Genomic DNA, 26989 nt, shown 5'->3' on the forward strand with positions numbered 1-26989 from the left:
CCCAAAATGCAGACTGTGCAAGGAAACCGACGAAACCATGGATCATCTCCTCAGCTGCTGTAAGAAAATCACACAGACAGACTACAAACAGAGGCACAACTATGTGGCCCAAATGATCCTTTGGAACTTATGCCTCAAGTACCACCTGCCAGCAGCAAAGAACTGGTGGGATCACAAACCTGCAAAAGTATTGGGAAATGAGCACGCAAAGATTCTGTGGGACTTCCGGATCCAGACTGACAAAGTTCTGGAACACAACACACCAGACATCACAGTTGTGGAGAAGAAAAAGGTTTGGATCATGGATGTCGCCATCCCAGGTGACAGTCGCATTGACGAAAAACAACAGGAAAAACTCAGCCGCTATCAGGACCTCAAGATTGAACTGCAAAGACTCTGGCAGAAACCAGTGCAGGTGGTCCCGGTGGTGATGGGCACATTAGGGAGAAAAAAATGCAATGCAAAGATACAGGATGTGGGACAATGCCTGGCTTGACAACAGTCTGTGTGAGAAAGATCTTGGCGTCTTTGTGGGGAGGAAGCTGAACCTGGGCCCAGAGTGATGGGCTGCGTCCAAAGGAGCCAAGTGTCCAGACTGAGGGAAGAAGTCCTGGTGCCCCTCCCCCTCTTCAGCTTTGGCCAGACCTCTTTCCCTGGAGGATTGTGTCCAGTTCTGGGCCCCACAGTTCAAAAGAGATGTTGACTAAGCTGGAAGGTGAACAGAGAAAGGGGGGACTCAAAGGATGAAAGGTCTGGAGACCCTGAAGAATCCCTGTGAGGAGTGTCTTGAAGAACTGGGTCTGTTTGGCTTGCAGGAGAGAAGGCGGAGAGGAGACCGGAGAGCCATGCATACCTATGTGAAAGGCTGTCCTAAGGAAGACGGAGATGCTTGTCGTCTGCCGACATTGAAACTAGAAAGTTGGAAGAGACCTCACAGGCCCAGGATTAGGAGCCATGGGTTCAAATTCCAGGAGAGGAGATTCCATGTCAACTTCCTATTGTAAGAAGAGCTGTTCAACAGTGGAACTCTCTGCCTCGGACTCTGGTGGAAGCTCCTTCCCTGGAAACCTTTCAACAGAGGCTGGGTGACCATCTGTCGGGGATAACATTTTAAAAATTTTTTATCAACTTCCTGACCGTAGGCACATCCATATGTGTGGGGATGGGGAGTCTGGAATGTGGGAAAGGTTTTGAGTGATTTATGACAGCGTAGAGCAATGATGGGCAAGCTTTTGCGCTTGGTGTGTCAAAATCCACCAAAAAACCTAGCATGACTTAGGTGGTGTGTCACTTAGAGAAAAAAAACCATACTTTCGCAATTTGTATAGTTTAAATAACGAAAATATATAATTGTAATATATAACTGTATTTAATAAATCAAAAACTATTTACTACCATTATTTCCATGTACAACAATCTATGGTACTTCTTGCAGTTTCCACGCATTAGTCATCCAATCAATCTGCAGGCGGCAGCGTGTCAGCAAAAATGGCTAGACATGTCAGTGCTGACACGCGTGTCCTAGGTTGGCCATCCCTGGCGTCGGGAAAGCCCTATGTAGACGGGCGGCAGCGCAAGCCTCTTGCCTTCTGAACAAGAAAGAGGCCCTTTGGTACCTTCACCCCTTGTACGTCTTGGAGTATTCTTTAGAGAGAAGACCAAATCCACAGCAACGCAGACGGAGCAAAGGACCCGCACACGTCTGAACAGCAGAACGAATGCCGGCTGGCCGGTTACTAACTGGAGTGCCGTATCGTGAGATGATGCGGCAACTTCACTGGACGCCAATCTGCTTCCAGGCAAATACAAAGTGCTGGTCGTTACCTATAAAGCCCTAAACGGTTCGGGCCCAGGCTATGTGCAGAACGGCACCTGTGGCGGAGGCCCTGCTCTCGGTCCCACCACGTCTCAAGCGCAGGTGGTGGGAACGAGAGGGCGTCTTCCCTGTGATCGCCCCTCGACTCTGGAACTCCCTCCCCAAAGAACTAAAAACTGCCCCTTCGCTCCTCACCTTCAACACGTTGCTAAAGACCCACCTCTGCGCTTTGGTGAATGGAGAGGAGGAGGTCTCATAGGTCTCGACACACCCCTCCCGCCTGGGTATGTCCAATCTTGTCTAGATTGTGGAACTCATTCTCGCCTGTCAGTTGTCGGAAACCATCCCATTGCGATGTAAGGTTTTGGCCCTTGTTTTGGAGCCCCGGTGGTGCAGCAGGTTCACCGCTGAGCTGCTGAACTTGCTGATCGAAAGTTTGCCAGGTTTGAATCCGGGGAGCGGGGTGAGCTCCTACTGTTAGCCCCAGCCTCTGCCAACCTAGCAGAAACCAAGGAAATAGGGCGGGCTACAAATAAAGTGTAATTATTGTTGTTGCTGTTGTATTATTGGCACCACTGCAATGCTGAGGAATCCTGGGAGCTGTTGCTGCCCAAGGGGTTCCGTCTTTTGTGCCTAAAGATTCCATAGCATGGAACCGTAGTGGTAGAAGCGGCACCAAAGTGCATCCATCAAGCAGTGCAGATGCATCCCGAGCGGCCAGGGACCCTGATCCTTACTTCCTCATAAGATGCAATGGGCTGGGATTAGGCCCCCACCAGCTGGCCAAGCCCCACCAAGCCAGACCCTGTTAGTGTTTTTGTTGTTTTAGTGTGAAATGTTCAATCAATTGTTGCTGTTGGATTGTGTGTATGTGTTCTGGCAAGCATTCCAGCAGTCAAGGAGTTAATTACAGCCAGCCCTGATTGACTGCCAGGAGGGCCAATGGGTCAAGACTTCCCTTTCAACTACGTGGACGGAACATTCGTCATCAACTGTGGAATGTAAGGAGGTGCTGGACTCGGTAAGCCGAGAGGGTGCGGCATATTTTGTCCTTGCCGAGGGAACATGTGTCCAGACAGTGATGGTATTTAGTGTTGCATATAGGTTGTAAATAAAACCTATAGAACCGCTGGGATCAGCAGATAATTTACAACCGAGCTGTCATTTGTTGGTGCCACTTTCACCGATGCCTGAGAAAGTGAGACCTGACTCATCAATCGGTCAGGGTGACGATTCCCTGACAGACCCTACCCCCCCCCCCCCCAATAACACAGGAGTCTTCAGGCAGGAGTGTGTGGTGTGTTTATTATCTCCAGAGGCCCAGCACAGAGACACACAGAGAGAGAGAGAGAGAAAGCGAGCGCAGAGGGGCGGATCCTGCTCCGTCCCCCCACGCGACCCCTCCTACGCGTCCTTGGGGGGCGGGGGCGGCTCCCCTTCCCCCCCGCAGCGCAGGGCCTCCATGGCCTTGCGCATCTTCTGGGCCATCCAGGGCGGGGCCGTGAAGGGCTTCAGTTCATCCAGCTTCAGCTCCAGAGATCCTCTGCCGAGACAAGACGGAGACACACAGAGAGAAAGCTCAAGAGCCTGCACCCGAAGACAAGCTGGGAAGGAGGTTTCCCTGATTCTGGAGCCACCTCGGAGATTTTGGGCTGCTCAACATCACAAACACAAACAGAAGCCAAAACCCAACATCCACGAACTGAAACATGCAGGAACTGCCAGAAGCCCATTTCTGCATTTGGTGAAAGAAGAGTTAGAAATAGCAGCTTCTTCAAGTCTCCTATACTAGTTATTGTGTGTATATAATTCAGATTGTTTGCTGTATGGTATATGTGTGTAATGTGTATTGGTATGCAGCTTTACCTTAACTCTTTGTTGTGGGAGGGGCTGCAGACCATGCGACCAGATCTGGGCTTGTTCAGGACTCAGACTCCATTTTAGAAACAGTCTGCTTTCAGATGCCATTAGACTTTCAATGTAGAAATAGTATGCTTTAGAAGTCAGTGGAAACGGAATGCTTTAGAGAACAGAGACTCCATTAGACTCTCAGACCAGACAGATGCGTTAGACTAAGCACTGTTGGGTTGTATGTTTTCCGGGTTGTATGGCCATGTTCCAGAAGCATTCTCTCCTGAAGTTTCACTCACATCTATGGCAGGCATCCTCAGATATCCCACATATACCTCACAACCTCTGAGGATGCCTGCCATAGATGTGGATGAAATGTCAGGAGAGGATGCTTCTGGAACATGGCCATGCAGCCGGGAAAACACACAACAACCCTGTGATCCCGGCCATGAAAGCCTTCGACAACACATTAAGGAAGGTTGATTCTAAGAAATATTCCCTGTGTTACCTACTGGCACAGAGAAACTACTTCAAATCCTGTCTGTAACTGGACTGATAAGTAAAGTACCTGTATGTTGAATACATGAAGTTTGTGAGTAAACCAACCATGTTTCTTTTAAAGAAGTCTGCTTATTTTGTCTCTTGAGAGCATCAAGTAAAGACAAATATATTTTAAGGGAGAGGAGATGTTTTTGGGCAACTGAAAGAACACTTCTGAAACTCTGTTATATGTCTGTGTGCTTGTGCATTGGCATATCTTTGTCCCTTACAGTTCAAAGAGATATCTAGGAACATCAGTCTAACAGCTGAGAAACCTACTTGCCTTGCATGAATACTAGTGGATATTTACCACTAAGGAAAAGACTGACTCCAGCAAGCTTTAACTCTTCTCAGGGAGATTTGTGAATTTCCCAAATGGTAATTGTAACGAAGTGTGGTTTTTTATTTACAGATGCCATGTTTAACTGTGTTTTTAAAAGGGTTAATATTTCAGTTACTCAGCACTCAAAGGCTGGTTGCCATGGAGAAGGGGGCGGAGCCAACTGGGTTAGCTGAAGAGAGAGCAGAATTTGGAGGGAAACTCAGTGTGGGCTCTGTTGAAGCTCAGGGAAGGCTGATCCTAAGTTAGGGGATCAGGGATAAAATAAGTTTAGTGACTTATTTTAAGGTAGTCTGTAATTGGAGGAATTGCAGTTAGGACGGATTCTCAGTTGGAGAATCAGGGTGGCTCAAAGGTTGGATTTTGAGTCAAGTCTAAAATAAGTTTGGTGACTTATTTGAAGGTAGTCTGTCTCCTGACTAGGAACAGATATTCTGTGATTGAAGTGGAATTTTAAAGTTTGAAACACCTCAATATAACTTTGCAACTGTTCAGTAACGTGCCTCAAACAAGAAGAGAAGTTATTGTAACCATTAAGCTTGTGCCTGAATAAACTTGTTATTGTTCTCTCAAACATCTCAGTCTCTGTCATACATACACACATCAAGAATAAACAAGAAGAAAGAAGAAAAATAAAAGTCTCCTCTCTAAGTAGCTAGTGGCTCCGTATTCCTATAGTGGTGGTAAGAATTGATGATCCCCTTTGTAATTTGATGGCAGCATTATAAAACCTTTGTAATTTGGTGGCAGCATTATAAAACCTCTATAATTTGGTGGCAGCTTTTAAATAAAAACATATTTAATAATTGGTGGCAGCGAATATAGTTTTATATATATATAATATAATTTAATAAAAACATAATCCTTCTCCACAATTGGTGTCAGAGGTGGGATTAAAAAGATTCCCCCTGCCTGAGTTCGTTACAGCAATGAATGCCATTTTTCCAAAAGTTTATGATTTCTTGCAAGGTTGTGCCTTTCCAAAGATCATAATTCTCCAAAAGGTTATGAAGATTTCCATTTCCCAAAAGACAGTGGCGTTATTTTTCCCAAAAAGGACAGTTTGTTCTTTTAAATAGAACTCAACCGTGCAGGGCCATTGACTAAAATGGCGAGTCATCAATACTGCCCACCCTCCGCCTCCGCCCTGGGCCTCCTCACCTGTACTCTTCACTCGACGCCAGCTCCTTAATATCTTCCTCCAGAAGAAGGTAGGCCTAGGAAAGGGGAGCAGAAGGTCAGCACTGGCCCCAGGGAGACCCCCCCCCCCCCCACAAAGCAGCTGAGGATCTGTTTACGTCCTGAGTCCGTCTCTCACCATCTTTCCCCCCGTGGCACGCATGTGATGCTGCTCCGCCAGCCAGTGCTTGTCCTGAGGGTCCGCTGCATACTAGAAGAAGGAAGGAAGGAAGGAAGGAAGGAAGGAAGGAAGGAAGGAAGGAAGGAAGGAAGGAAGGAAGGAAGGAAGGAAGGAAGGAAGGGAGGGAAATGCTCTCTTGAAATACACAGAGGGATGTCATGGGAAGACAGAGCCAGCTTATTTTCTGTGTCACAATGAAATATGATGTGTGTGTATGAATAAAGTACGAGGGCTATCCACAAAGTAGGTTACGTTTTGGATTTTTAAAAGGACAAAGTATAGGAGAAATCATTTACCATATGCAGCTGCAAGACACATCCCAATACTACAATCTCACATAATCCCCGTTGAAATCTAGGCACGTCTCATATAGATAAATGAGTTTGAAAAGGTCTGCCCCAGTAAATTTGCCGCCTCTCTCCTCCATTTCCAACAATGGAGGCGTGGCTGGCAGTGCAGCGTTTTGGCTCCGCTGCAGGAAGGGTGAAGGGGGAAGAGCTGAGGACACAAGCGGGGAATTTACTGGAGCAGTACTTTTCAAACTCATTTATCTATACGAGACGTGCCTAGATTTCAATGGGGATTATATGAGATTGTAGTATTGGGATGTGTCTTTCAGCTGCATATGGTAAATGATTTCTCCTATACTTTGTCCTTTTAAAAATCCAAAACGTAACCTACTTTGTGGATAGCCCTTGTATATAAAAGGTTTATGAATGAGAGCTAATAATTTTGAAGACACAATTCAAAAATATTAAGGCCTGCAATGACTAGCTACTTGCATGCTGAACTGTAATTCAAAGTTGCTGAACTGCTGACATTGATAAGAACTGTGACAATGATTAATGGATTAACAACTTTTTTACATTAATCAGGGACAATGACTTTTTTTAAGTTAAGGAAATGTTTACAAGATTTTTTTATGTTAAGAAGGAAGTCAACACAGAGCTGCTTGTGTTACTAACGAAGAGTCAACATCTGCCAGGAAACCATGATATAATCAACATGTTTTAGGATGGAAGACGTTTATCAGTCATTTACAGCTTTTTGGGGCAACATCAGCGAAATATTGCTAGATAAGAGACCTTATCACGATCCAAAAAGTGTGGCAGACCAGAGGAGTCTGGCCCACCCGCCATGCTAGAAAGAGATGGTGTATTAGGGAGTGTCAGATCTGCAGTGGGAGGCAGTCTGGGCACTTGCCTCCTTCTGTCGAGGGAAGAGGAAGGAGTGCGTTTTGGAGTCATGATACGTGTTGCAGGGAGTCCGTTTCTGCTGCATGGATTATGGCGGCAGAAATCGGGGTCACTGACATTATGAACTGATAAGACACCTGCAACTTGTAATCCTGAGAAGAAATGGCTGCTGGACTTGGCGGGGAAACTTTTGTCGGGAGGGAAATATATCTTTGAATGAGGGGGAGAGTATATAAAGGAATGTTGACCGGTGCCTCCCATTCTTGGCTTTTTCATGTCGATGTTTCCTACAGTAAAATTTCTAGTGATAACACAGCGAGTCTCATGTCATCATTTAGGAGCAGCTGTGGTGAGCCGACATCAGACCCTTGGTATTGTTCTTAGGGAAAGGAGGCATTTGGGCATTTTGGAAGTTTTGGAACTATGCATTGGCAGGCTACAAGGAAAGCACAGAAAAGCATATGGGAATATTAGGATGCATGAGGGTGATTGAATGTATATGTAGGAGCCCCCAGATGGCGTAGTGGGCTAAGTGACTTGAAGGTTGGGCTGCTGACCTGAAGGCTGCCTGGTTCGAATCCCACCCGGGGAGAGCACGGATGAGCTCCCTCTGTCAGCTCCAGCTCCATGCGGGGACATGAGAGAAGCCTCCCACAAGGATGGTAAAAACATCAAAACATCCGGGCGTCCCCTGGGCAACGTCCTTGCAGACGGCCAATTCTCTCACTCCAGAAGCAACTCCAGTTGCTCCTGACACGAAAAAAAAAATGTATATGTGAGCGAATGTTGAGCAATAATGTTCTCCCCTTCATTTGTTTGTTAGCCAATGTAATTGTAGGGTGTTTATGAATCCAATGTAGTTACACTGAATCTATATGTCTGTATGTCTAATGTTGTTCTCTGTATAAATGTTGTTCTGCAAGAGTTCTGATATACCCTCTCACAATGAAATTGCAATAAAAGAACCTTTGTGACACCTGCTGCTCTGAGACTAGAACACAAACAGATGGGTTTGAACTGTTGCTGCAGAGGTCCACTGAAAGCCAGGAAGAACCATCTGGCAACGGAACAGAGAGCCCAGAGGGGGTGGGCTCTCCATCTTTGGAGGACTGCAAAGAGGGGCCGGGTGGGCCTCTGTGAAGAGTGTTTTAGGGGTGCACTCCTGCAGGGCAGGGGGTGGGACGAGGTGTGTCTTGCGGCCTCCGATTCTGGGAATTCCAAGGTTTCCTCTGAGGAAGGACTGTGCTCCTTCAGCTCCAGCCTTTGGGGCGCACTCTTTGCTGGTGCGCATTTCCCGGTCCCTTTGTGGGCAGCGCCAGGGCCCCGATGCCCCTCCCCCTCCCCTCCCCCCCCCACTGACCTTGAAGAGGTGCGGGTGCCGGATGTAGAGCCGTCCTCGGGTGCCCCCCATCCCCAGGGCTCTGTGGGAGAAGCACAGCGAGGGTGGGTGAGGCCTTTGGCCCCCTCCCCTCCCTTCGGCCTCCACTCAAGGCCCCCACCCTCCCCCAAGGACACCCCGAGGGGCTTGTGTCCGACCCCACTCACAAAGGTGGGCTTCTCACTGGGACAGACGGCAGCGACTTACTTGTTTGCTCTCGACCCAAGCACAAAATACGTGGACTCTGTGATGCGGGAGGGGTCCCACTGCAAGGCAGGAAGAGAAAGGGTCTCCTTACCACTCCCACTCCGGAGAGCCCGGGGGCAAGGGGCACGGGCACCTTGATGCTCCGTCCGTGCTCCTGAAGCGGCAGGGCCTGGCTTACCTTGGGACCCTCCCTCTGCGCTGGCTCACAGGACTTGCTTTTGCCCCTGAGGAAAGAGAAGGCGTCAGACCCAGCCGCCCCCAGCGGGGTCAGGGTGCGAGTTGGGTGGGTTTCTTCAAACACCATCGATCATCTTCTCCAAATCTGCATCCTGACAAATTGGTGAACCTTCCGAGTTTAACTCTCTAAGCAGGCCCTTTATGTGCCGAGCCGAGAGGCAAAGGGGAAAATGCCAGCGTCTAGCGATGGGCTTTGCTGTTTGTAAATATCTTTGCAAATACAGAATAAATGTTCAAACTACAGACTGCAGATGACTTTGGAGAGGAATTGGTGAGGGCAGAAGGTTCACCAATTCGTCAGGGGGCTGATTTGGAGAAGGTGATCGATGGTGTTTGAAGAAACCCACCCAACACGCACCCTGACCCCTGGCTCTGCCTCATGACAGGCCAAAGCCAACAAGGAAGGGGAAGGAAGAGGCTGGGATGTCGTAGAACCCAAGCAGGTGTGGGTCTCAGAAAAGGAAAGGTTGGAGAATGGGCCAAAGAGAGAGAAGGAGGGAGAGGAGAGAGAGAGGGAGGGAGGCGGAAAAGGAAGGGCGGCAAAAGGGGAAGGAAGACCGGAATGACCCGGAAGAGATGGGAGGGGGAAGCACAGGAAAACTGGGCTGCTGTGAGTTTTCCGGGCTGCATGGCCATGTGTCAGGATGCAAAAAAGATCAGCATTCTCCAAGCTGCCCTTTTTCACACCTGACCACAACAAGCCGGATAAGGAAGACCATTTGGTTGGGAAGGCTGATTTATGACTTGATCTGGTCTTCAAATGTGGGAAAAGGACAATGGAAAGGGAGGTGTGAATGGAGAAGAGACGTGAGGGGAGGAGGGAAGCAACAACTTAATATATACCGGGGGAAAGAGCGGAAGAAGGGCAGTAGAAGCTTTGCGGTCATCTTGGCAAGGCGGATTCAATAAAGTTTCCCATAGCTCCAAGCTGTGTGAGCCTATTTTTGTATCCTACACCTTCCAGGAACTGACACCATGTTCTAGGAGCACTCTCTGGTATACAGAAGGTGAGAGGATCCGTCTTGTCCTTTGCCGAACGTAGAAAACAAGCCACGAGAGTCAAGACAAAGACCCACCCGGAGGAAGAGGGTTCTTCTCAAACATCAAGGGAATAATAATAATAATAATAATGTTATTTTTATACCCTGCCCCATCTCCCCGAGGGGACTCGGGGCGGCTTACATGGGGCCACGCCCAGGCAATAAGCAATATAAAACTCAGCAATAAAAAACAAATCATAAACAGATAAAATCACATATACCAATAAACAATAAGCACACTTTGATAAAAACCTGGGTTGGCTCCTAAAAAGGGTAGTGGGCCAGAAAAGTGCAGATAGTTTTGTGCAGTACAGATTAGGAAAGAGGTGGGTACCAGGGACTATTGTCCCATTAAGGTGCTGGAGGAGGCATACACCCAAAGACTATATACGGCAAGGAATAAAAATGCTATAAAAATAGAATGGACAAAGAGGGCAATCCCAAACTAAGGAAATCAGTTGCCAAAAGCCTGTTGGAAGAGCCAAGTTTTCAGGCACCACTCACAACAGAGGGAAGCTGAGGAAGAAACACAGCCTACAAACTATCCACAGACCCACTAAGAAAATCCAACAAATGCTACACTTCAGCGAAGGACAAGAGGGATCCTCTCTCCTCTGCAGGAATCTACCGGATACCGTGCAGCTGTGGACAAGGCTACAAAGGGACACCCAAATGCAGGAGCAATGCCCAGACACAAATCTAGGAACACGGAAGGCACTGCAGACCCACTCAACCAGAGAAGTCAGCCAGAGCAGAGCCCTTGATGAACCAACCTGGACCAGAATACTATTTGAGAACACAGAAATGCTGGAATACTCTCACAACCATCATGTCAGACTACACAGAGAAGCCACTCAAATCCACACGAAGCACGTGGGGAATTGCAACAGAAAGGAGGAAACCATGAACATGAACACAATCTGGCTCCCAGTATTAAACTCTAAAATCGGGGCAGTAAATAAGGAGCAGCACTCTGAAAACAGGGGAATTCCAGACATGAATCAATTCGGGCCAGCTGACACCTCCCAACAAAGAATTCTCCCCAGGCAGGAAGCAGCCAGGCTTTGAAGCTGAAAGGCTATTCAAGGTGATTAATTACAACATTCACACTGGCCTCCAACAGACAAGAGTTCTTCCTCCCACCCTGGACATTATTCCATAGATCAGGAAGGGCAACCTTTTGCATTTGGTGTGTCAAAATTCACTAAAAAACCTAGCATGACTTGGGTGGTGTGTCACTTCGAGAAAAAACCCATAATTTCACAATATGTATAGTTTAAATAACAAAATAATAATATAATAATAACTTTATTTCTATACCCCGCCTCTATCTCCCCGGAGGGGACTCAGGGCGGCTTACATGGGGCCAAGCCCGAATAAAAACAGTAGCAGTATAAAACACAGCAAAAATGTATAATTGTAATATATAACTGTATTTAATAAATCAAAAACTATTGACTATGATTATTTCCATGTACAACAATCTATGGTACCTCTTGCAGTTTCCACGCTGATTTCTCTCTATTCTAGTTTCAATGTAGTCATGAATAATGAATAATATAATAATAATATAATAGTAATAATATAATAATATACTACAATAATAATAATAGAATGATATAATAATAATCTATATGTTATGATTGAGCCTCATGGCTCTGTTACTGACAGACGTGGGCGTAAGACTCCTCGAGAGTCAGATACTCTCGAGGAGCGAGAGAGAAAAAGACTGCGAGACATATTTGCAGCACCATCTGACGAGGAGTCTTTCGAAGGGTTTACGGAGAGAATGGAGGAGGGGCTGGTTAGCTCAGAGGAGGATGAGATGGATTGGACTCGGGTAAGGGAGGAAGTGGGTGCCACTGGCCATGATGGGACAGAAGATGAATGGGGACCTTCAGGATTAGACCCATGGTTTAGCTGGAGGGATGGGACGGGATCCACAGCTGGAGATGCTGTTGGGCGTAGTCAGAGGTGTTCCAGCTCTGACGAGGAAAGTGATGAGGAAACGCCCGGGTTAAGGAGGACAGCTGACAGTGATGAAGATTTGTAACTGGCATAAAATGGGGCTTGGGAGCAATTGCAAATTGCGTTGGGCAAGGTAATCTGGGCAAACGCTTGGGATCCGTGTGTGTGTGGGACGCTTCCCTGAAGACTTGTGTGCTTTCCTGTGCTGTGACGTAAGTTGATTGGAATCCAGGGTCAGACGGCGGGAGGGATTGTGTGGGCATTTGTTTGTGCAAACCTGTGCTTACTCTTATTAGCTTGACCCTCCGTCGTCTTCTTGACGGACGCCATCTCCTGCTTTGAGAACTCGGACTGAACTGACCACGGCTTGTCTTCCCCCCTTCTTGGACTTGGAAAAACTACAAACGTCTGCTTCTGGCTTTGATCTACGGAACGGAACTGGTCTACTCAACTGCTACAATCCTTGGCTGATTTACTCGTGTTGGAGATCCTGTCTGCTGTGTGTGTGGGGGAGCGACGCAAGTTACTCTAAGCACAGTGTTGGCAGCAGAGAGGAATCTGCTGCCAATTAGTTGCATTCTTTGTATCTTTTGTTCCTTGGCTTTCGTTTCGTTTATACCCAGGCTGAAGCAAGCAGTTTGTTTTTACCCGGATTAAACTCCGGTTTAATCCGGTTTATCTTTTGAACATTTACTTTTGCCCCTTTTTGCTCCTAAAGGCAAAAACTGCCTGGCCCTTGTGTTTTACGGGCATTTTTGAGTTCTGTAATCTAATAAACTCTGTTACTTTGAATCTTGTGGCGTTCTGTCCTTGACACTATATCTCTATATATAAATGTAATGTGCAGTTTCCACACTGATTTCTCTCTATTGTAGTTTCAATGTAGTCATGAATAATGAATAATATAATAATACTGTAATATAATAGTAATAAAATGATAATATACTACAGTAATTATATGTGTGTGTGTAATGTGCATAATTCCCATGGAGTAAACAACAAAACCACTGGACCAAATCACACCAAATTTGGCCACAAAAGACATTAGTCATCCAATCAATCTGCATGCGGCAGTGTGTCAGCAAAAATGCCTAGGCCTGTCAGTGTTGACACATGTGTCATAGGTTGGCCATCACTGCCATTGATATATAAACGTCCCTGATTTAGTTTTCCAATATACCTCACAACCTCTGAACACGCCTGCCATAGATGTGGGCAAAACGTCAGGAGAGAATGCTTCTGGAACACGGCCAGACATCTCGGAAAACTCACAACACAACAAGAGCTGTTTGGCATTTAAATGAACTATTTCAGAGTGTGGTGGGTGGGTGGGCACGGTTTTGGCGGTCTTTAGCAGAGGCTGGATGGGTGCAGAAGCAAACACAAGAGACGCATTTAGCGCAGACTTACATGTTCACCGCCACAGGCTTCAGGCTGCTCAGCTGGCTCTGTCCTGGAGGCCGTCCCTTCCGCTGCGGGGGGCAAGGCCGCCGATTAATGCCCCGAAACTGAAGCCCCACACAAGGGGGTGCAAGGGCATGGACCCCACCTACCCACCTTTTTGGGGGCCGGGCTTCCCTGTTGTTGGCTCGTGTCCTCCTCCGCTGGCCTGGCCCGCTGCTTGGGAAGAAGAGGAAAGAAGCAGGAGGCGATTAGAAACAACTAGACCAGGCATTGTTCTACCAACTTTGGCCCTCCTTGCAGGTGTTTTGGACTGCAACTCCCACCATTCCTCACAGCCTCAGGCCCCTTCCTTTTGCCCCTCAGCCGCTTAAGCGGCTGAGGGGCAAAAGGAAAGGGCCTGAGGCTGTGAGGAATGGTGGGAGTTGCAGTCCAAAACATCTGAAAGGAGAGCTTAAGTTGGCCCATACCTGTATTATAGGGTATAAGGAAGATAAACATCTCCCACCTTCATGACTGGCACCTCGTGGGGCAACCTCGCGACAGACTTCTTGCCGTCACAGAAGAGAAGTTTCGCCTGAGCGGGGAAGAGAAAGGCCCGGAATCAGTGGCGGGATAGCACGGTTGGCTATAACCAAGTTATAAAGTCAATGATGAAACACAAGGCAAGGGTCTCCACTGGAATAAAACCCAAATGACAAAGTCACTGGAATACACAGGAACACAGAGCAAAGATCCTTCTTTCTTGAATAAGCAGTGTTACCACCTCTGACTGTGGCAGAGAAACCAAGCCATTTTAAGGAAAATCCAAGGTCTTTCTCCCATGAGAAAACTACTCATTAGAGTGCTTCAAAAGCAACCGTCTGCTTCTCCGCAAGCATTCTTGTTCCTTCCTCTGATGAGTTATCGCTGCCTTCCTGTCAAACTCATTATCCTCCTCTAAACTACAATGTCCATCTGCCTCCTGGAGATCGGACCTTGACTGCTGGGAGGAATGTGGTTCACAATGCCTGCTTGCAACCATTCTGTTTCTGGCCCCAGAATCCACTGGGACAAACTCTGGTGCATCTCAGGCTCTGGCTGCATTTCAGGCCCAAACCCAGAGTCCTCTGCAAGGCAGGTGCAGGTACAATTACTGTCTGAATGGGCCCAATCTCAGGCTGGGCTACAACAGGTATGTCTATCCTGCCTTTCTCCGCTACGTGGACACAAAAGGGTTTACAAACAGAACACAAACACCGAAATCCATCAGTCAGGAGAACAAAATATATAAAACCCAAGGCCGGGCTTAAGTAAGTAAGGAAGTAAGTAAAACTTTATTTATATTCCTGTCAGGACCCAGGCTACAGAGCACCAATAACCATGCGCAGAGGCCAGATTCTATCTAATATCTTTATTAAAGGAATATATAAAGTCAATAAAAACAAGTGAAGAATAAAGTTCAGAAGTAGACCTTTCAGGAAAGGTCAAATATAGTCCAGGAAAATAATGTCCAATATGTGATATTAGAGTCCAAAGTTATAATCCATTAACCGAAACACACACTTTGCCAAGCAATAGTGTGGGGAGATGACAAGGTCTTTTAGTCCATTGAAGCTTGACAACAAGGCTGGAAAACAAACTAGATTCTTGGCTAAACAAGACTTGATACGAGGCAACAAAAGCAAGAACAAGGTCCGTGGCGAGGTCCGCGGTCAAACGTGAAACAAGGCAGGCTTGGAACTTGGTCCGGGAAACAAGGAACTGGAGTTGCGTAGTCCACACACGATCTCACTCCTCAAGCTGACGAGTTGACTCCGCAAGGTTTCCCTTGCGGCAAAACACCTAAATAGGGTCTCGTTTCCCGCCAGAAGAATCCTTTCCCTGGAGAACGAGAAGCGAAACCCAACTCCGTCCAGATGCATGACTCCTTAGAATTTCCCAAGGGAAGCAGACCTAATCAGCTAATTGTTTGGCTGCGATTCTGACACTCCGGCGATTAGCCTCCCTAGTCCCTCTATCTCTATTATAATTGTCTCTTCGGGAAAACGGGGGAGAATTCTGCCCAAGGCTTGTTTGGCTGACTTCTTGAGGGCAAACATCCTGCAGGTGCAGGGGCTCCGATTCTGGCTGAATCGGTGGGAATCCCATGTTTTCCTCTTCGTCTGCCACAATAGCACTAGGAACAGGACTACAAGGCCCATGAGACATCACACTATCCCCCTCCTCAAGGCCCCTCTCCAACACGGGCCCTCTCCGCAGGGCACGGGGCCGCGGCTTGGCAGGATAGGCCTGATGGAAGCGGCGGACTAAGTCGGGGGCATGGACCGTGGAAGCGTCTTCCCAAGAGCGTTCTTCGGGGCCAAAACCCACCCAGTCAATGAGATATTGAAGGCGGCGGCGATGAAAACGAGAATCCAAAATGTCCTGAACCTCAAATTCCTCCTCCCCGTCCACCAAAACAGGGGTGGGGGCCGGGCGGTTCACATCAGGGCGTACACCATCCGCCGGAAGGAGCAGGGAGCGATGAAACACTGGATGAAGACATCACAATTCCGCCCTCTCTCCCCGAAGGGACTCAGGGCGGTTTACAAGCATAAAAATAGCAACATACATTACAAGCAATGCAATACACACATTATTAAACAAAATTAAAGACCTATACAACTCGTAAAACAGTAAAGACCATAAGAAACAATCACAACAACCAGAAGGAACAAGAATACATAATCAGATGGGTTGACATGGACCGTTATTAGGGATAATAATAATAATAATAATAATAATAATAATAATAGTAATAATAACTTTATTTTTGTACCCCGCCCCATCTCCCCAATGGGAACTTGGAGCGGCTTACATGGGGACCAAGCCAAAAAACATACAACAATAAAATGATAAAACAAGGATAGATGATCCTTGTACAGCATGTACAAAAAAGATGAACAAAAACAAGAAGTCTTTTTCATGAGCAAAGACAAGGCAGGAGTTAAACTTCCAAAATCAATGTTGCTTTGTCTTAAACACAGCAGGTTAACCATCAGCTGCGGTAAATCTTCCCAATCAAAAGGTTGACAGTTCGAAGCCCAAGTCATACTGAGCTCCTGGCCTTTAGCCCAGCTTCCGCCTACCTAGCGGTTCGAAAGCAAAAATGTGAGTAGATAAATAGGCGCCACTTAAAAGCGGAGAGTATCGTACCTCTAGGCTGCAGAGACAGCTTAAAACCACACTGGAGTCCCCAGGCTATAATCAATGCAAGCTGTTTATTGAAGATAATATGTAAGCAATAGCCAATCAAAGTTCCAAATCACTAAAACAATTTTTTTTTTCGTGTCAGCAGCAACCCGAATCACTTCTGGTGTGAGAAAATTGGCCGTCTGCAAGGACGTTGCCCAGGGGATGTTTTGATGTTTTTACCATCCTTGTGGGAGGCTTCTCTCATGTCCCCGCATGGAGCTGGAGCTGATAGAGGGAGCTCATCCACGCTCTCCCCGGGTGGGATTTGAACCTGGCAGCCTTCAGGTCAGCAACCCAACCTTCAAGTCACAAGGCTTTAATCCACTACGCCACCGGAGGCTCCTAAAACAAGGTTATAGTCCACAAAGTACGAGGCACTTAGAAATCTTGAAGCAAGGGTCCATAGAAATCCAAACACAAGAATAAACTTCCATCAAGGTAGTCAAAATTAGTCCAAGGAACCAGGGTCATGAACTGGGACAGGAGATTCAAATGCAAGGCTTTCAGGAACATGACACGATAATCGAAAATACCCAGGAACAGGAACAAGAACTGGAAGAAGGCATGAAAACCCACAGGAACAAGGCATGAAAGTCCAAAGGAAACAAGAGTCCATGAAGCAGGATCAAACCTCTCGCTGAGCAAAGTTACCACTTCTGAGCTCACTCTCAGAAGCGGTTCCCCTTAAAGCTAGAATCAAGGCCCCTTTCCGTGGGAAGTTTCTCATTAGCAACCCTTTGCTCCTTCTCAAAACCTCCTTTATTTTCTCCGTTGACATATTGCTTTCTTTCAGCCAACCTCATTACTGTTATCACAACTGGAATGCCCATCTCCCAAGGGATAACCCGACCGTGACTCTCTTAAGGAATGTGGTTCAAGCTGCCTCCTTGAAACCCTTGTATGCCTGCTCCCAGAATCCTCAGGAACAGCAGACCCATCTAATTCTGGTTGGACTGAATCATCTACCTCTGGCTGCATGGGAATCCTAGGCCCCAACCCAGATTCCTCTGGCAGGCCAGGTGCAGGTACTCTCACAGGCTGAACAGGCCCAACCCCAGGCTCACCTGACAGCTCAGGTGCAGGCTGGGATACAACAGGGAGGTATTTAAGGCACCCATAAGGAAATACAAGAAAAATGCGGACAATTCGATCAAAAGGAGGAAGTTTACAAACAAAGCTCTTTGGCAGGGAGATGGAGCGACAGCATCCCCCCATGCCGAAGATGGGGGAAAAGCCTGTGTGTGTGTGTGTGTGTGTGTGTGTGTATACACACACCTCTATCTAAGTACAATTGTCTGACTTGTCAATGTATAAACGGCATTTAATGTATTTATTTATTTATTTTTTATTTACATCACTTTTACCCCGCCTTTCTCTCCGAGGAGACTCAAAGCAGCTTACAGTAAATGGCAAAAATTCAATGCCTAAAAACAATGTAAAAACAACAATTCATATAAAAAAATCTAGAAAACAGTTCATATAAAACAGATACCATTACAAAATAAAATCACATTATATAAAATTTTAAGAATGTATGTCGTATATGTGTGTTCTGTGATGCGCCCCGAGTCCCCTTCGGGGTGAGAAGGATGGAATATAAACACTGTATGTAAGTGAACAACAACGGATAAAATCCCACACGGCAGATACAACCATAGCCCCTCCCCCAGGTATCCCTCCTCCACCTCGATCATAAAACCCTCAACCAACTCCTGCCGTGGCTCAATTAAAGGCCTTGCTAAATAAGGAAGTCTTGACCCCCTTCCTAAAGCGGAGCAAAGATGGAGAAGCCCCGAGTTTTTCAGGGAGGAGTCCCAGGGGGCTGGTGGGGCCTCGCGTGTTGAAGCCCACCAGACACCACAACGGCTGGATGGGCTCCCAGGAGACGCTGCCCATGCTGAGCATCAGACGGAGAGGAGGATTATCTCTAGACTCATCTCAGAGGATCTCAGAGGTGGAAGGGGCGCTCAGGGGCCACCCAGTCCAACCCCTTTTATTCTGCCAGGCAGGAAGACACAGTCAAAGCCCTCCAGATAGAGGGCCGCCCAGCCTCCGCTTAAAAGCCTCCAGAGAAGAAGACTCCACCCAACTCCTAGGCAGCAGCATATTTTAGTGCTAAAGAGCTTTTACCAACAGCTCTTACACTAGGTTGTTGTGCATTTTCCGGGCTGAATGGCCATGTTCCAGGAGCATTCTCTCCTGACGTTTCGCCCACATCTATGGCAGGCATCCTTAAAGGTTGTGAGGTATATAAACTTTCCTTGCTTAGTTTCCCATATACCTCCCAACCTCTGAGGATGCCTGCCATAGATGTGGGCGGAGCGTCAGGAGAGAATGCTTCTGGAACATGGCCAGACAGCCCGGAAAATGCACAACTGCCCTGTGATTTCAGCCATGAAAGCCTTTGACAACACAGCTAATACTTCTGGGACATGGCCATACTGCCCGGAAAACACACAACAACCCACAGCTCTTACTCTAGCTACACCTTGCCTTTTCTGGGAGTCAGATAACTGAGATATAATATTAATTTAGTAACGGGGAGTACGTGGTGGGATCAGAAAGGGCTCCACAGGAGTGGAGCAAACCTCAGAGTGGGGGAGAGGGTCCCAAGGCCTGCCCTAGAGACCGGACCCCTTCTGGGCAGCACATACCTGCTCCAGGCAGTACTGCCCGGAAAACACACAACAACCCACAGCTCTTACTCTAGCTACACCTTGCCTTTTCTGGGAGTCAGATAACTGAGATATAATATTAATTTAGTAACGGTGAGTACGTGGTGGGATCAGAAAGGGCTCCACAGGAGTGGAGCAAACCTCAGAGTGGGGGAGAGGGTCCCAAGGCCTGCCCTAGAGACCGGACCCCTTCTAGGCAGCACATACCTGCTCCAGGCAGTACTGCCCAGAAAACACACAACAACCCACAGCTCTTACTCTAGCTACACCTTGCCTTTTCTGGGAGTCAGATAACTGAGATATAATATTAATTTAGTAACGGTGAGTACGTGGTGGGATCAGAAAGGGCTCCACAGGAGTGGAGCAAACCTCAGAGTGGGGGAGAGGGTCCCAAGGCCTGCCCTAGAGACCGGACCCCTTCTGGGCAGCACATACCTGCTCCAGGCAGTTCCGGCACGTCTCGTGGATGAGCTGCTCCGTGTCCAGGTCTTCTCCCGTGTTCTCCCGCACGTTCCCTGCCGCCTTCTGGAAGAACTTGGGAACGGGGCACCGGTTGAGGAAGGGCCCGCCGAGGAGCCTTTCCTCTGGCCCCACAGGGTCTTCCCAAAGGGGACCCTCTAGACTGAGGCGGGGGCTACACTGCCCTCTAACCCAGGATCTGGAGGTCAGTGTGGAAGGGGCCTGAGTGTCTTGAGTGTCCCTGGTGCCACCAGGGCCAGAGGGATGGACAGGGAGGGATGGAGAGAGGAGGGGCTTCTTTGGCTTCCTGCCCCTGGTGACCCCTTGAGGGGGGAGCCCCCCCAGTCCCACGGGCCCCATTTGCACACCTTCATGTACTTCCCAAAGACGGCCTGGATCTCCTCGTTGATGGTGGGCTGCAGGACAGCTCGCAGCAGGTCCATGGAAACAACGGGGTCTGTGAAGCTGAAGGAGGAGAGGGCAAGCGGTCAGTGGCCGGACCTTGATGCCTCCTGCGGAAAGGAGGGAGGGGAGGGGAGGGGAGGGGAGGGGGGGCTCTGTACCTGGTCATCATCTGGGAGCGCCGCCCGCGCCGCTGGACCAGCCGGTGCTTGATCATGATGTTCCAGGGACTCTGGAAAGAAACCGGGAGCCAGTGGGTCATTATCCGGGTGCATCCACATTGCAGAATGAAAGCACACTGATACCTCTTTCATGCTATGGAGTTCTGGGAGTTGTCGCTTTATAGGGCCTTAAGTTTTCTTAAGGAGCCCCCAGTGGCGCAGTGTGTTAAACCGCTGAGCTGCTGCACTTGTAGACCGAAAGGTCCCTGGTTCAAACCCCGGGAGCGGCGTGAGCGCCTGCTGTTAGCTCCAGCTCCTGCCAACCTAGCAGTTTGAAAACATGCCAATATGAGTAGATCAATAGGTACCGCTCCGGCGGGAAGGTAACGGCGCTCCATGCAGTCATGCCTATGGCCACATGACCTTGGAGGTGTCTACGGACAACGCTGGTTCTTTGGCTTAGAAATGGAGATGAGCACCAACCCCCAGAGTCGGACATGACTGGACTTAACGTCAGGGGAAACCTTCACCTTTACTAAGTTTTCTCTGTCAAAGACTTCTAGTGTCTCACCAAACTACAACTCCCAGAGCTCTGTAGCACTGCGCCTTGGCAATAAAAGTGGTGCCACAGGTGCATGAATTCTGCAGTGTATATGCACCCTAAGGCTTCACCTTGGTCCTCCTTCCCAACTAAATGCAATCCTAAGCCATTTGCTAAACACTATTTTTTGCCTTTAGCTGTCATGCATGCTCAGCCGCACCGGCCACATCTACACTGAGCACAAAAAGAATGCACATCAGTGCTCTGCAGTGTGTGTCATCCCCACCTGGGCCTCAAACCAATTCCTGGGTTTGCAACTTCCTTCTTCAATACTGTTTTGAAACTGCATTAAATGCTCAATGTAGATGGAGCCACCCACAACAAATTCCCTCTGAACAAAACAAACCATAATAATAAAGATAATAATAATAATAATAATAATAAGGCTTTACAGTAGAGTCTCACTTATCCAAGCTAAACAGGCTGGCAGAAGCTTGGATAAGCAAATATCTTGGATAATAAGGAGGGATAAAGGAAAAGCCTATTAAACATCAAATTACGTTATGATTTTACAAATTAAGCACCAAAACTTCATGTTATACAACAAATTTGACAGAAAAAGTAGTTCAATACGCAGTAATGTTATGTTGTAATTACTGTATTTACGAATTTAGCACCAAAATATCACGATATATTGAAAACATTGACTACAAAAATGGCTTGGATTATCCAGAGGCTTGGATAAGCGAGGCTTGGATTAGTGAGACTCTACTGTATTTATATCCAGCCTTCATCTCCCATAGGGACTCGGGGCAGCTTACACAATGACACACAATAGTGCCATAATGTGTGCAATACAATATGACAATATATCACTCAGAACACAATAGATAATAGCCGACAAATAAAATTAATTAAAACAGCCTCAATTAAATAGAGACAGTAAAATATGGTCATAGCCATAATTAAAAGATCCATACAACGGTTCACCGGTTCAACTGTATTAACTTAAACCTTGCCCAGATAAAAGTTTCCTTTGGTCTTGCCCTGAGTTGGAAATGCTTGGAAGGGGCACATATAATATACATATATGTATATTATATGTAATATACATATATGTATATCATATGTGCCCTTTCCAAGCAATAGCATATCTTGATTTCTATAGTCATGTTTGTATATCAATATATGATATTGACTATGTTTTACTGATTTGTTATTGTTCATCTTGTTTATTTGTGTTATATTACTCAGATATTTATTGTGTATGTCTGGCATCGAATGGCTGCCATTTTTGTTGTGAGCTGTCCCGAATCCTCTGCGGGAAAATGGGATGGGATGCAAATAAAGTTATTGTTGTTGTTGTTATTATATATATATTACTAGCTGTGCCAGGCCACGCGTTGCTGTGGCGAAGTCTGGTGGTCTGGGAAATCAAGTATTGAGGAATTGGTGGTAGTTAAGGTCAAGGGTAAAGGTTTTCCCCAGACATTAAGTCCAGTCGTGTCTGACTCTGGGGGTTGGTGCTCATCTCCATTTCTAAGCCGAAGAGCCGTCGTTGTCTGTAGACTCCTCCAAGGTCATGTGGGATGACTGCATGGAGCAGCGTTACCTTCCCACCGGAGCAGTACCTATTGATGCACTCACATTTACATGTTTTTGAACTTCTGGGTTGGCAGAAGCTGGGGCTAACAGTGGGGGCTCTCTCTGCTCCCCCAATTCAAACCTGTGGCCTTTCGGTCCAGAAGTTCAGCAGCTCAGCGCTTTAACACGCTGCGCCATCAGGGGATATTATTTCCTAAAGGTTGTGAATATACAATATTTCTGATTGGTTTTTTTTGTTTGTTGGAGGCAAGTATGAATGCTGCAATTACGAAAAATGATTAAGATGTAATGGCCTTGCAGCTTTAAAGCCTGGCTGTTTCCTCCCTGAGTGAATTTTTTGTTGGGAGGTGTTAGCTGGCCCTGATTGTTTCCTGTCTGGAATTCCCTTGTTTTCAGAGTGGTGTTGTTTGCGATATTTTATGTGCTTCTACTGTCTGTGGCCCTGAGAAAACAGGATTTGCCAGACTTTGATGATGGGAATATTTTGTTGGGAGGTGTTAGCTGGCCCCGATTGTTTCCTGTCTGGAATTCCCCTGTTTATTTACTGTCCTGGTTTTAGAGATTATATTGTTCTGCATTATTCTATCCCAGTAATTATTTCATATTAAAGAAGAATCTCACTTATCCAACATTCGCTTATACAATGTTCTGGATTATCCAACGCAGTCTGCCTTTTCATAATCAATGTTTTTGTAGTCAGTGTTTTAAATTCATTGTGATATTTTAGTGGTAAATTTGTAAATACAGTACAGTAGAGTCTCACTTATCCAACATAAAAGGGCCGGCAGAACGTTGGATAAGCGAATATGTTGGATAATGAGGAATTAAGGATAACCCTATTAAACATCAAATTAAGTTATGATTTTACAAATTAAGCACCAAAACATCATGTTAGACAACAAATTTGTCAGAAAAAGTAGTTCAGTACACAGTAATGCTATATAGTAATTACTGTATTTATGAATTTAGCACCAAAATATCACGATATATTGAAAGCATTGACTACAAAAATGTGTTGGATAAGCGAGTGTTGGATAAGTGAGACTCTACTGTGAATACTACATAGCATTACTGCGCATGGAACTACTTTTTCTGTCAAATTTGTTGTATAATATGATGTTTTGGTGCTTAATTTGTATAACGATTACCTAATTTGATGTTTAATTGGCTTTTCCTGAATCCCTTCTTATTATCCAACATATTCACTTATCCTGCCGGCCTGTTTACGTTGGATAAGTGAGACTCTACTGTTTATTGATAATCTTAAATTGTCTGCTTAGAACTGGATTATATGAGGCCCCTTCTTCACAGCTGTATAAAATGCACACTGAAGTGGATTATATGGCAGTGTGGAGTCAAGATAATCCAGTGCAAAGCAGATAATATAAGATTATAAATGGGTTATATAGCTGTGTGGAAGGGCCTTGAGTCTACACTGCCATATAATCCAGTCCAAATTGGATAATCTGTGGAAGAAGTCTAAGTGAGGCCTAAATCTGCCTGTCCCCTAACTGAAACCTGGCTGTCCCTTGGTTGCTAGGCAACCAAGTGGGCAGAGATTAGCCCTCTAAACTGGCAGCAATTGGATTAAAAAAATTATTGCTCTCCCTCTAATTAGGACTTTATTTTTCTTTTCTTTTTGTTGTATCAACCTTGAGGCGTGGATGATGGGTTGTGTTGTCAAATTTGGAGGTTGGGGGGGCTGTACTTTTGTTGTTTTGTGAATTGCCGTGATGCCATCACTCTTTTATATATATATATATATATATATATATATATAAAATAGCTCCTGCTCGTTGCTGACCTAGCAACCCGGAAGATAGTTGCATCTATCAAGTAGGAAATAAGGTACCTCTTATAAAGTGGGGAGGCAAATTTAACTAATCTACGACGTTGGAATGAGGAAGTGCCGTCAGAGTGGATGATGACGCAGCTGCTCCCCCCTGTGGCCACAATCGAACATCACCTCAGGAGAAGGTTAAATTGCCTCTGCATCTGTCTGTCTCAATTCTATGTGTTTATGGGCATTGAATGTTTGCCCTATATGTATATAATGTGATCCGCACTGAGTCCCCTTCAGGGTGAGAAAGAAGGGCAGAATATAAATACAGTAGAGTCTCACTTATCCAAGCCTCGCTTATCCAAGCTTCTGGATTATCCAACGCATTTTTGTAGTCAATGTTTTCAATGTATCATGATATTTTGGTGCTAAATTCGTAAATACAGTAATTACTACATAGCATTACTACATATTGAACTACTTTTTCTGTCAAATTTGTTGTAAAACATGATGTTTTGGTGCTTAATTTGTAAAATCATAACTTAATTTGATGTTTAATAGGCTTTTCCTTAATCTCTCCTTATTATCCAACATATTCGCTTATCCAACGTTCTGCTGGCCCGTTTATGTTGGATAAGTGAGACTCTACTGTAATCAATAATAATAATTTTACTACATTATTATTATAGTCTTGGAAGTTTAATAATAATAATAATAATAATAATAATAATAAGTATTATAATAAAAGGTAAAGGTTTCCCCTGATGTTAAGTCCAGTCATGTCTGACTCTTGGGGTTGGTGCTCATCTCCATTTCTAAGCTGAAGAGCCGGCGTTGTCCGTAGACTCCTCCAAGGTCATGTGGTCACGTTTCACCCGCATTTGTGGCAGCCCTGTTCAGAGTTTGTGAGGCCTGCTGGAAACTAGGCAAGTGGGGTTTGTATAGCTACCGTGTTTCCCCGAAAATAAGACAGTGTCTTATATTAATTTTTGCTCCCAAAGATGCTCTAGGACTTATTTTCAGGGGATGTCTTATTTTTCCATGAAGAAGAATTCACATTTATTGTTGAACAAAAAAAATGAACATTTATTATATACTGTACAGTAGTTGTCATCACAAACCAGCATAACCAGACAAACTGAATCCTATCAAGAATTTCTTGTTATTACCATTATTTCCATGTACAACTCGTATGTACATTTACCGATCCTGCAAGCTCTGGTGTTTTGTTTGGAGGGTGCTGAGCATGCTTCCAAGCAAAAACTTTGCTAGGTCTTACTTTCGGGGGAGGCCTTATATTTAGCAATTCAGCAAAACCTCTGCTAGGTCTTATTTTTTGGGGATGTCTTATTTTCAGGGAAACAGGGTATGTGTTGTCAAAGGCAGGACTTCATGGCTGGATTCACTGGGTTGCTGTGAGTGTTCCCGGCTGTATGACCATGTTCCAGAAGCATTCTCTCCTGACGTTTCACCCGCATTTGTGGCAGCCCTGTTCAGAGTTTGTGAGGCCTGTTGGAAACTAGGCAAGTGGGGTTTGTATAGCTATAGTTGGAAGGATGTCCAGGGTGGGAGAAAGGAAAGAACCCTGGTCTGCTGGAGGCAGGCGTGGACGTTGTAATTAATCACCTTGATGAGCATTGAATACCTCCCAAGGAAGGACTCCCCCAGGCAGGAAGCAGCCAGGCTCTGAGGCTGCGAGGCTGCTCGACCATGTATATATGTATGTCTGTGTGCTCCCGATGTTGTAATTAATCACCTTGATGAGCACTGAGTACCTCCCAAGGAAGGACTCCCCCAGGCAGGAAGCAGCCAGGCTCTGAGGCTGCGAGGCTGCTCGACCATGTATATATGAATGTCTGTGTGCTCCCAATGTGGACACTGGGCGAGGCCCCTCCCCTCATGCCCCCTCCCGTATCCCGGCAACCGCCCCCCCCCCCCGCTCACCGCCAGCTCCTCCTCCTCCTCGTCGTCGTCGTCGTCGTCGTCGTCCTCCTCGCCGCCTTCTGTTTCCTCTCCTCCTTCCTCCTCCTCGTCTTCCTCTCCGGCCTGGGCCTGGGCCTCGGGCTGCTCGGTCTCGCGGGCGGCCCCCATCCGCTCCTGTCGCTCCTCGCGCAGCCACGCCCCCCCTCCCCAGAGACGTCATCACGCCGCGCCAGGCAGGACCCGGAAGCGGCGCCGTTGCTTAGCAACCGCAGGGCCCGAAACCAGGCCTCGGGATGGAGGTAGAATTTATTTATCTTTATTGCCTCCCCCCCCCCCCCCCCACGAGATGGCTTTTGAGGCCGGTGTCTCCTGTCCAGCAAGGCCCCGAATTGAATGCCCAAACATTCCTCATACGGAATGATGGCCGGGATCTGGGGGTGTATGGCCATGTTTCAGAAGCAGCATTCTCTCCTGACGTTTCGCCCACATCTATGGCAGGCATCCTCAGGCCCTTTCCTTTTCACCCCCAGCCGCTTAAGCGGCTGGGGGTGAAAAGGAAAGGGCCTGAGGATGCCTGCCATAGATGTGGGCGAAACGTCAGGAGGGAGTGCTGCTTCTGGAACATGGCCAAGCCACCTAGAAAACACACAACAACCTTATTTATTTATTCTTTCTTTTATTTATATATATATATATATATATATACTTTTTATTAAGATTTCTTCTATAATACAATAATAATATAATAGTAATAAAAAAAAGGAAAAGAAAAGAGAAAAAGGAAGGTTAATATACAGTAGAGTCTCGCTTATCCAACGTTCTGAATTATGCAACACATTTTTGTAGTCAATGTTTTCAATACATCATTGATATTTGGGTGCTAAATTCATAAA

At 46.5% G+C, this 26989-nt stretch overlaps 1 protein-coding gene across 3 annotated transcripts; it reads right to left on the bottom strand.

The window, feature by feature from the left end:
- Positions 1–3101: 3101 nt before the first annotated feature.
- On the bottom strand, positions 3102–26311 carry dnttip1 (deoxynucleotidyltransferase terminal interacting protein 1). 3 transcript variants are annotated; one of them, XM_062979269.1, is made up of 13 exons: positions 26118–26311; positions 20248–20318; positions 20053–20149; positions 19661–19750; positions 13843–13911; positions 13491–13553; positions 13344–13405; positions 8867–8912; positions 8689–8747; positions 8464–8524; positions 5866–5937; positions 5709–5764; positions 3102–3359 (listed from the first exon to the last, which is right to left on the bottom strand). In XM_062979269.1, exons 1-13 carry the CDS (start codon positions 26262–26264, stop codon positions 3221–3223), a joined length of 1032 nt encoding a protein of 343 aa, XP_062835339.1. In that variant the 5' UTR covers positions 26265–26311; the 3' UTR covers positions 3102–3220. The 3 variants fall into 3 exon arrangements, with proteins under 3 accessions (XP_062835339.1, XP_062835337.1, XP_062835338.1); XM_062979267.1 differs by having other exon boundaries at positions 19661–19759; positions 26118–26310; XM_062979268.1 differs by having other exon boundaries at positions 13491–13550; positions 19661–19759; positions 26118–26309.
- Between the last annotated feature and the right edge of the window lie 678 nt (positions 26312–26989).

Source organism: Anolis carolinensis, chromosome 4 (genome assembly GCF_035594765.1).
Source record: "Anolis carolinensis isolate JA03-04 chromosome 4, rAnoCar3.1.pri, whole genome shotgun sequence".
NCBI lineage: Eukaryota > Metazoa > Chordata > Lepidosauria > Squamata > Dactyloidae > Anolis > Anolis carolinensis.